The sequence below is a fragment of the Camelus ferus genome, chromosome 2, assembly GCF_009834535.1.
Source record: "Camelus ferus isolate YT-003-E chromosome 2, BCGSAC_Cfer_1.0, whole genome shotgun sequence".
In the NCBI taxonomy this organism is placed as follows: Eukaryota; Metazoa; Chordata; class Mammalia; order Artiodactyla; family Camelidae; genus Camelus; species Camelus ferus.
This window is the reverse complement of record NC_045697.1, coordinates 117,932,874-117,944,214: the sequence shown is the minus strand read 5'-3', so window position 1 is coordinate 117,944,214 and position 11,341 is coordinate 117,932,874. Positions and strand designations below refer to the sequence as shown.

General features: G+C 41.5%; 1 protein-coding gene across 4 annotated transcripts in view; it reads right to left on the bottom strand.

The window, feature by feature from the left end:
- Positions 1–226: 226 nt before the first annotated feature.
- PDGFC (platelet derived growth factor C) overlaps positions 227–11,341 on the bottom strand; it is a 187,893-nt gene continuing 176,778 nt past the window's right edge. For all 4 annotated transcript variants that reach the window (XM_032466172.1, XM_032466164.1, XM_032466183.1 and 1 more), the window contains 2 exons: positions 7,445–7,662; positions 227–2,954 (listed from right to left, as the gene is read on the bottom strand). In XM_032466172.1, the coding sequence (XP_032322063.1) occupies positions 2,838–2,954; positions 7,445–7,662 (335 nt within the window). In that variant the 3' untranslated portion in view covers positions 227–2,837. The remainder of the gene's footprint in view (positions 2,955–7,444; positions 7,663–11,341) is intronic.

Here is an 11,341-nt window from a genome sequence, read left to right as displayed (position 1 = left end):
ACATTTTGAAGAACTGAGTAACTGTCTTCCAAAATGGCCACAAAATTTTACAATCAGACCAGCAATGTATGGGGTTCCAATTTCTCCACATCCTCACCATTGTTTGCCTTTTTGATTCTAGCCATTCCAGGGGGAGTAAAGTGATTATCTCAGGATTTTAATTTGTGTTTCCCTAGTGACTAATAATACTGACTACCTTTTCATGAGCTTTTTGGCCATCTGTGTATTTTTTTTTTTCTTTTGGAAATGTGTAATCAAGCCCTTTGCTCACTTTCCAATTGAATTACTTACCTTTTTACTGTTGAGCTGTAAGAGTTCTTTACATACTCTAAATAGACTGTCTTCAGAATATGAATTGCAAAATTTTCTCGCATTATGCGGTTTGTCTTTTAATTTTCTTTTTGGTGTCCAATGAAGTACACAAGTTTTTTTTTTTAATTTTTAGAATGTCCAGTCTATCTATTTTTCTTTTTGCCATGTGTGCTTTCGGTGTCATAGCTGGGAGATGACCACTTGATCTAAGGCCATCAGAGTTTTCTCCTTTCTAAGAGTTTCAGTTTTATCAATTGTATTTTAGATCTTTGATCCATTTTGAATTAATTTCTGTGTATGGTGTGAGGTAAGGGTCCAGATTTATTCTTCTGCATGTGGATAACTTGTGGTCCCAGCAACATTTGGTGAAAAGAATACTCTCTCACCATTGGATTGTCTTGGCTCCCTTGTCAAAATCAATTGACCATAATCGTAAGGGTTTATTTCTGGACTCTCAATTCTCTCTGCATGCGTAAACTTATTAGCCTTACCACACTGTTTCTATGGCTTTGCAGTAAGTTTCAAAACTGAGAAGTGGCAGGCAAGGTCAAAGGCAAGGCTCAGGCACTGAAGACACCTACCTATACACCTGCCTGTCTAGTGATCTGCATCTGAAACTGCGGCACCCACCTTGAGGTGTCCTGGGTACAGCGTGTGGGTTCATATTCGAGACGGACCTGCGCTCACCTCACCTAGTCTCAGCCCTTGTTAATGAAGACATGAGTGGAAGGCGACAGGGTTCTCCCCCAGTCTCACACTGCCATACGAGCTATCACCAAGCATTTCATTCATCACACACAACTCCAAGTCGCTGCCATTTAATTTAACCAAAAAGTCAGCATCAAGATGATGGAGAAAAACAAAACTACTGCTCAAAAGCCCTGAAGCCAAGAGACAGCAAAGTTTTAATGAAAGGGCTCACTTTTCTGCCTATTTTTTGAATTGATAAAGTTTTTTCTCACAGTAAATTTTTTTTTGCGTAATAATTTTTTGTGTGTAATAAAAATAATTTTGTGTAATAAAAATCTTGGTAACACAAAACTTTGTCACTTTTATTTTCTTGGAGTTTAAGAGACAGATTTTGCAAACACACACTCAGTTTCTCCCTAGAATAGCTGCATTCTTTTATTTGGTGATTCAATCCATTTTCAATTCAAATAGTCACCGCATAACCTAGGCAACAATATTAAGCATTTTACAAGCAAAGTATTTAACTGATTTTCCTCTCAGTTGCCGGTGAGTACAATAAGCAAACTGGTTAAAGGATATACTTCTGTACATAAAAATATCCATGTATTTATACAAGTGTATGGAACTGAGTTTAAAGATAATCTAACCAGAACGTCACAATAAATAGCACGTGTTCCTACAGGACAGCAAATCGCTTTGTCAGGAAGCTGTCACGTCTCTTTTTTCAAGGTGCTTTACGATCTTCTGAGCTAGGCTCACGTTTCCCAAAATAAGGGTTAGGGATTATTAATGCCTGGATTTGGACACCTGTTCCCATGTGCTGCTTCTTACTGGCGCCTCCAATGATCCAAGTGAATGATAGGCTAATTTATTTATTTTCAAACAGTCTTGGCAACTTACCAAATTCTATCCATTCCCCGCTCCAGTATTTTAAAATGCAAATTAATCTAAGCTCTAGCACCATACAAGAATGAAATACATGTATTTTTTTTTTTTGTCAGAGCAACAATATTTTATATCATCTTTGTCCCTCTGGCTATAACAATTCTGTTTAGAAAAATTTACCAAGCTAAAAATAGTTGATCTAGGTTGTCATAAAAAAAAAGAATATTAAATACCTTTGGTAAAAATAGATATATTTAACAAGATTAGAAAAGCAAACAGTTATAATGTCAAAAGGAGAATATAAAAATGTACACAATGAAACAAATAAACCGACTTATAAAGTGAAAATAAGGCCACTCTTCTGAAAGCTGTCTCTTCCTGGCCATGAATGTAGTTCTCTGCTTCTAAGTGGTAGAAACTGTAATAAGAAATGTGGAAACTCCAGTCTTTCTTATCAGGGTGACAGAAGCTTAATTCATGGCAACAGAGTTCCTTTTTAAAACCCACACTGGCGGGACATAGAACACTCTGGCTTATATATGTGAATAGAAGAAGAAAATCCCAGATTTCCGTCGTTTTAGGCCCAGAGCTCAGAATTGGAGAGTTAAGCGAGGTGACAGCATCAGGTGCTCGGGGCCACGCGTTTCTCCTGTGCTGACGTGAACGCCAGCCGCCTGGAGACCAGGGAGCACGTGGGGACGGGCCACTGGCCAGCGGCCGACAGCCCTGCATCCTTTTCCACGCCTGGACCGCGCCTCCCAGCATCCGAGCATCCCCTGCAAAGAGCGGGTGCCAGAGCCCTGACGCCGCGGGCCGCCTCCTCCCTTGGATCGCCTGTAGGCCCCGCAGATGGAAGGGCCCTGGAGAAGCACCGGGCAGGGGGCCGGAGGCCGGTGCGGGCCCTGTCCCCCGAGGCAGCCCCAGCCCGCGCTGGCTGGACTGCGGGGCCGTTATCCTCCCGCGTTCCCTCGGCACACGCAGTCACACTCCTCGTGGTGCTCCAGGGCCACGTCGGTCAGGGACTTGTGCAAACCCCGGACACCCGTCTTGGGTCTCAGCTGAAGGACCTGAAAGGGAACAAGGCCACCACCTTAAAGTCAACCCACGCCTGTGACGTCTGATCCCAGGAACGAAGACGATCTCCTGGCACAGAACCTCGGGGCCCCAGCAGCCACTCAGCACATCTTAATTTTTCCCTAGAGCATTGGGAACACGTTCCCCCACCCCTCAAGGAATTCATAAACGCTCGCCATCATTTCCTGAAAAAGAAGACCCTGTAATACCAATCATTTGGAAGGAGGCTGCTAGGAGTCACCAACAGACCGTACGTCCAAAGACCCGCCAGCCCTCTTTACTTTCCACATCCGATCGCACTAGGGAGAATGTCACCCTGGTTAGGGAGTTTGGAACCACTGCCGCACCCTTCACACGATTCATTTCCCCATTTGTTGGTTTCTTTCACTCATTCATTTCTTCACGCTTGGAACAGATACCCATCCTTGCAGCAACGCACCGAGTCCCGCGCTGCTGTAGGAGGAAACACGACCCCTCCGCAGCTGAGTCTGCTCAATTAGGCCGCCCATTAATTTTCTTGGCCACCGTCCAAGTCCGCTATGAACTCGATGAGACGGATTAGATGTACTTCACAGACATCAGCCTCCGTCACAACTAACACTCGGCAGCTGGGTCCTACCGGGCGGAGATGGCTTGGCATTAATACCAAGCATGCCTCAATTAAAGAAGTTATTTGCACTTTGAATGGCTGAGATATTTCTTTTTTAACAAAAAAGTATAGCAAAATTAACAGTGATACAAAACATTCCCCTTTAATGCTGAGACAAAAGGACGGAGCTATGGATTATCTGACGTATTTGATAAGAACCAACTACTACTCAACGTGCATTGCCTAGAAATGATGTGTGTTTGCATTATGAACAAAGCTCAGAGTGTAGAATGATAAGAGACTGTCTAGCTTCTATGCTCTCTGGGTCTGACACACATAACTTCATAGAGCCACTTCTGAAAGATACCATTCCTGGAAATAATCATTAATCCAAAAAGGCGCCTAGTTTAAGGGGAAGGGTGTAGTTCAGAGGTAGAGCACGTGCTTAGTAGCAAGCATGAGGTCCTGGGTTCAATCCTCAGCGCCTCCATTAAAAAGACAATAATAAATAAACAAACCTAATCACCTTCCCCAAAGACCCTAAAAACAAAAACAAAAACAAAAACCCCCAAAAGGTGCAAGTCAGGTTTTCTGACTATTCTACTTGAAGATTTAAAAAAGAAGAACAGAGAACGGGTCCCTCATTTGAAGGATGTGATCATATTAAAGGTTAATTAGCTAACATTTTTTGAATGCTTACTGGGTGCCAGGCTCTATAATAATGTTTTTACATGATTTGACTCCCAGGAATTCCATGAAGTAATTTACAATTATTACCCCTATTTTACACATGAGTGAACAGCTCAGGGAACACAAGCATCTGTACTTCTGCCAAAGAAGAATTAGTCAAGTTTGAGTGACAGTTACCAATTTCATGAAGACTCAGAACATGACTAGTCATACTCTATTTATTTAGTAACTTTCTTTCTAAAGGGATAAACTGCAAAATCTTGTAAAACTATGAGACATAGTTAACTTTTTAAAAATTTAAGTATAGTTGATTTACAATGTTGTGTGACTTTCAGGTGCACAGCGGGAAAACATCACAGCAGTAACATCCTTGCTATATTTTATGAGACTTTTAAGTTTGTACACTTATTTTTGGGGGGCTCACAGTGGTTGAACAAAACCCAATGAAAATGCCAAAGGAAACCAAGAGAGGGAATAATTCAGTCACATCTGTGGTGACACAGTGACTATGATTCATCTTAGTGTGTCAGGAAGCTGGTGTAACAGAGCGAGATGAGAGAGAGAGAAATTCCACCTTCCAAGCCGTGTCCTTGCTTGTGCCTTCTCCGTGAAGTGGAATGATCTTTAAACTGAAAATTGGGAGAATGATCATCAAAAAGAATCAGCCCAAGATGGGCTTCACTTTAAATGAGTTAAATCTCTAGATCCCGATTAATGGTATTCAATGACTTCATGATTTTAGAACTATTTTAAGTTATGTTTTTTAAAAGTTGCCATTTACTTAGGAGTACTAGGAGACTCGGAACTGCCTTCCAAAATCTAAGACTGGGAAAAATTTAGGCCTCGGAAATTATGAATTCCACCAAGCAAATAATCCTTTTTTTCCTAGGGTAATTTGATGGGTAATAAAAAACCACCACAGAAAAATGTATAATTCCCACAGAGCAATAAAACAAAGCAAGACACGACTGTTACTGGAGATATCTGAGAAGCGTGGAGAAGGTAACATGATATTGGTGGGAAACTTGCGCTACACGTCACATGATTAAATACACATCCAGACTCGTGCGTGTGCACACACAGATGACACGTGTGTGACCAACCCCACTCAAAGGCAGGAGAAAGGCGAATTATTGTCATTCTGGAAGGCCAGTGAGTCTACGCACTGCCCATGGTCTTTCCCTGCACATGAATTTTATCTGAGACTTTAAAAACAGATTGCTCACGCTCTGCAGTGACTTTCTGGATAACCCGAAAACTAATGTAATTTGCAAAGAAATTTACAAGTCTAGGCTGGAGGAGGAAATGCCTGATCTGAGGACTGAGTCAGCTGACACCAGAAGTATGATCTCGACTGATGAGCTTGTTTCAAAAAGCTAGTAAGACTACTCTGGGTTTTATAGTTCTTAGAAAGGTGGTGCATAGACCCAAGACTTGTTGGCTCAAATCAGGTCCCCAAATACACTTCGCTTAGTAAGTACCTGCTTCAGAGAGCTCAAAATGGAATGACTTCAGGTGGGAAAGGAGCCCTCTCGTCAGATCCTTGTGTATCACGCCAGTCAGCTCTGCTATCTGCCTACCCTTAAAGGCATTTTACTTCAGCATGCCTTAGAACTACCACAGGGAGGGTCTTCTCCTGACTAGACTCCCAGTTCACAGCACAGCAACGAAGCCATCGCCGGGGCAGAGCCGGCGGGAGCTCCAGTGAGCTCCTGCAACAGGCATGGAGGCTGACCCGGCACAGGGATCTTGAGAAGCGTGCGCTGCAGGAATGAAAGTGGAACACGAGTGACGGCAGCCCGCAGCCCTGTTTTTAGTCACAGACCGCCAGCTCTGGACGTCCTCTGCTAAATCTCGCCATCTAGTAACTGTCACAGAATAACACCTCTAGGGAAAACCTGGGAGACTCTCACAGTTCTCCCTCGCTTGACTAAGGTTAAGTGTCCTGCATCTGGTCCCAACAAGGTGATGGTCGATCTGGGATCAGGAACCTGGAGCGTTTGTTTTCCCACTTAATCAATTGTCCACACAGTATTGTGAAGGGCATTTCTGACCCCGTGTGTGTTCAGATCACCCGACAGATGGGGTTTCTTTGACGTCTGCATGCCCAGGAGAAAAAACCACTTAATTTATGAAGCAGATATTTATTTATATTCTTCTTTTACTTAGTAGGAAAAAAATAGCTAATGAAGCCATACTGAAATGATGTCAGAAGGCAGATTTTGGCATGGTGTGGTAAAAATTAGTTTGTCAAGAACGTTTTGTAAAAATTAAAGTTGGCCCATCAAGAGGGATTGCTTCCTGACAGATGAAAGCTACGTGAAGCTAGGGGAGAGAGGGTGGGGTGTCACTAGGGACAACGAAAATCTGAATGTACAAATTCTAAGGTTCCCAAGACTCTGAGAAACAATAACTACTCACATTTAATTTTACATTTTCCTTAATTCCATAGAATAGAGACAGAAGGATGAAGAATGTTTGAAAGAGTGAACATATTATTGGGGGCAGCGTGAAAAACAGGATGATATAAATTGTGAATAATAGGACCTATAATTATGAGTATGTCTCTTAGGATTTATGTGCCCACAATGCTCCAAATGGAAACATAAATGTCCAAGATCTCTTTTCTCCAAAACAGACGATCATTTACCTCCTCAAGTTTCTCTTGAGAATATTATCCCTTCCTATTTCTTTTTTGTACAAGAGATAAAAACCCAGAGAATAAAAAAAGCAAGTTTCTTCTGTATGGCATAGGGAACTACATTTAATATCTTGTAATAACCTTTAAAGAAAAAGAATATGAAAACAAATATATGTATCTATATGCATGACTGGGACACTGTGCTGTACACCAGAAATTGACACATTGTAATGGACTGTACTTCAATAAATAAATAAAGACCTGAAACCACTTAAAAATAAGTAAAAAACAAAAAAACCCCAACAACTCCACTGATCATCCATGATGAACTCTTAGAGGATAAGTTTTCTTAATCCTTGCTGTCTAGGTTTCTGAGTTCAAGGTCCTAATTAAAAATAAAAATAAGATAACAACATGAACTATTTTATAAGCCTTGTTTCTGTTTTGTTTTCACGAACGCGGCATCTCCTTCCCAACAAGAATCCAGTTCAGATACACTGTTCTGTTCCTGTTTCGGACACACCCCTCCCTCCCCAGAGCCGCGGCGGGAAGGGCACGCCTACCTCGTGGTACTTCTTGGTGACTTTGCTGGGGACGCACTGGCACTCGCTGCAGGTGTGCAGGCAGCAGGCGCAGTTCCCGCCGCAGCGCTTGACCAGCAGGCAGCCCGGCCAGAAGATGGTGTCCGCCCTCTTCAGCTCCTCCCTGACGGACACCGAGAAGTTTCTAGGCGTGCAGCTGTACAGCCTCGCCTCCTCCTTCAGGAGGTTCAGATCCACCGCTGCGGGGCACACGGGGGGCAAGCAAGACAGGCGTTCACGCGCTGAGCCGTGCGCACCTCCGCAGACTCCCTGTCCGCATTCGTGCTCAAGTCTAGCTATTTCACGAACAGCCCCCCCCCCCCCCCCAGCAGCATCCTCATCACCTTCACCGGGTCTGAGCGTGAAGCTGCGGGAAGCCTGGCCTCTACGCGATGGTAAAGCAAGCTTCCTACGCCTCAGGGGCCAGTGAAGAGATGGCACTGTGCAGAGGGAAGAACACAGCCACCCAGAGTCCGGAGCTACAGGCAGGAGACTTCAGAGAGAAAAAGGAGGGCTACACGCGTAACCTTCGTGGAAAAGTGAACAAGAGGATCACTGGAGGAAGCCTGGAAGGTCCAGCGACGAACGCTTCGATGAAAAGGCAAGTGCAGTTTTTGAAGGATGACAAAGCTCACGCAACTCATGAGGAATGACTTACCAAGCTGGTTAAGAGAAATTTCTACAATCTTTCTGGCAGTAAGAATCGTAGAGTGTGAAGAGGAATGAGAAGGAATGAATTTCTGAAGAGGGCTGAGTGGACCAGGAGTGAAAAAGATACATTAAAAAGGGCAGAAGCATTGGTGTATTGAGTAATTTACGGACTTTGAAATTTAGTGTAACTAGACTCCTTCAGATTTCTCGTCTTCTAAGGGATGAAAGAATATCTAACTTAGAACCATTGTTATTCTTTTAGCAAGTTGGTTAACTATGTTGTGCCTTATTCTTTAAAAGAATATCTATTTGTGAAGACCAAACAGAATTACCTTTCATTAGATTGTTACAGTAAGTTCTCAAAGAGCCACTGTTTTTAACTACAAAATGACACTGAATAACACTTCATGTTTAATATGAACTTATATGTAACATGAAGTCGTTGATAATTATTAGGATAAGCATCTCTAATTTAATTTTAATTTCTGCTTTACAGCTTTGCCCTCTTCCCCTAGAAACATTCAAGAAAAGCAATTCCGATAAAATTGAAGTTCTGAATAACAGACAATTCATCAAAGCTCTTCTTTCCTCAAACTAGAGCTTTTGTTAAAATTTAGGAACACTATCTAAAATAAAATAAATCTGGCTAAAAACCTTTTTACTAATATTGGGAACATTACAAATAATAGGTTCTGGCTAAAGAGAGCTTCAGATAATAATAATCACTCTGTAACCCAGTTTTAAAAATTGTGCCAACATGTTTTTAAATACTTTTAAAACGACAAGGTAATTAAAAATCAAATGCTTATTTTCTTAGCTATGTTATATTTGTATTATGTGGTCAAGTTTTTCTAAAATGTCAAAGGAAGCCAATATAAGTATTTTCAAAAAATATGTTATAGATTATGCATGTGCAACTGTAAATTAAAAGTGCCTATAAACTATATGGTTTACTATATGGTTGACTAAAACCTTGCTCAGGTAGAGGGAAACACCAAAGAAGTGTTAATTCAATTGGCTCATTTCAACACCTTATTCAGCTAAAAATTGTTTTCTCCACTGCAAAAGAAAAATCACTGTTTTATCTCAACAGCTAAAGATTTCCTTTTTATCGGAAAACTGGTCCTGTGAAAGGATAGCTTTTCAATTTTTAAGAGGAAATGAGTTTATTCTTTTTGAGTGTCATAAAAGGCCAGCTTATCCCTAATAAAATTAATGAGATAATTAGGTTAAACGATGTCACGCATTTTACCTGATTTCATTTTGCTGAACTAACGGTCCGTGTGCACGTTACTCTTCTGCTGCCGAACTGCAGATGAGCGTCTTTAACTCTTTTCTCTGGAAGTTAGTACTGAGGCCGGGGGAGAGCAAGCCTAAAGCAGGCACACACCTACCAAAGCCGGCTGCCAACATTTTTAATGCTTATTGAAGATTTATGCTTCTTTATGCCGTGAATGAAGCTCTTAACTTGCAAAAGCTATTCATCTACCTCAAAGAGTTTGAAGCAGACTATTTCATGAAACTAGAAAATGAGACTGTGTATGTTCCCTTTCAAATGTTTACTTAACCACAATAAAAGGTTAGATGGATTTCCCAAGGGAACGAAGTTAGGGTACCTGCTACAATGTGAAAATTTAAACACGCTTTCAACCTCACTTCCACTCATTTATCATGTTTGACACAAAAGTCAAAAGCCCTTTTTAAAGTACTAGTTAAGCTTGACTTAGAAAATATGGTGTTTTTCTTTTTTTTCGGCAGGAATAAGGTATGAATGAAAACCCTGAACCAGAGGAAGGCAGGGCAAATAAAGGAACGGAAAAAACATTAATGCAGTGCACCCTGGGCTGAGAATGCAAGGAAGGACCTTCAGTCTGGCATATCTCATTTGAAATTCTGGTTTCCTGCTTTCAGGGCTTCAAACTCATCTAGGCCTCATTAAAGTTAAGTCACATGACTACAACTTGGTGTCATAAATTCTCCAAACGGGCAGAACGTCTAGGCAGCAAAGAGACAGAGAAAGAGGGATCATGTACCAACACATACGTTTAAAAATAACTCAAATATTTTGAAGTTTCTCCCTGCAAAATATTTGTAAAGTAAAACTTGGCCTTCAGAAGTTTTATTTCCTTTTCATAACTGTTCCCTAAGACAGTACATGCATTAGCCTGTCTTTCTGAAGAAGGAAGATTTTCAGCCTGTCATCAATGAAGACTTATGTTTCTAATGCGTATTTTCTTGTTCAGAAGCAGAAATATTGCAGGTTTTACTAAAAAGGATAATACTGTTTGAAAAAAATTTATGATCACATTTTACTTTGTTTGTGTTCATTCTCTTAAGATAGTCAGTCCAAAAGTATTCTATTACTATAATGCAATCTGAGGGTGGTCCTTCTAAGATGAATGTGGTAACACTGTGATATGTTTATTCTGTGGAAAATCTATTTCAGTGTTTAATTAGAAGCTTTTAAACGTTTTTACTCCTGGTTCCTTTGTAGAAAGGCTCTTGGGAGGGGAGTTGGTTTTGTCTACATAGATGTTATCTCACACCTGCGTTTTAGTTTATGTAAAGTTCCAAAAATATACACTGCTTTTCTCACACTTACTGTATGCTTAAAAAAGTTAATAGCTTTGGCAAACTGCAAAGGGCTTCAATTTGGAAAGTGTTCAACGAATATTTGAAAGATCTGATGCGGTGGGTGCTGGACCTTTTAAATACACGCTAGCCGCTGGCCAAACCCTCACTGAGCACCCAGAGCAGAGAGAGATACAGGCAAAAGAGGCATGGCCAGAAGGGAGGTTAGCAGGCTTGAATCCCTAGATCAGCTGTCAAAAAACTAGATCAGAGCTCAGAAGCCTGTTGACTCCATCTGCTCCTTACAGATCTGCATGAAAATCTACTTCAAATTTGCTCACAAAAGCTCTATTCATGGTGTTTCAGCTAGCCTTGCAGGTCTGCATTTTTCCCCTGTTCCTGAGTGGGAGGGGAGGGAAGTGTTGCTTGTAAGTTATTCATCAAGATCAAATCTTATAAATATGTAACAGCTTTCAGCATCTGGACAAGATTCAGCTGCCTATGGACTTGAACCGCGATTCCAAATATCGCTGAGGGAAACAGCCAAATACCATGGCTGGGCAAGTCGGAACAGCACCCACGGAGCTGAAAGTTCCTGGGGCAGAAAGGCTGCACCTCTAAGCAGGAAAGGGCAGGAATCCGGTTTCTTTCCGAAGA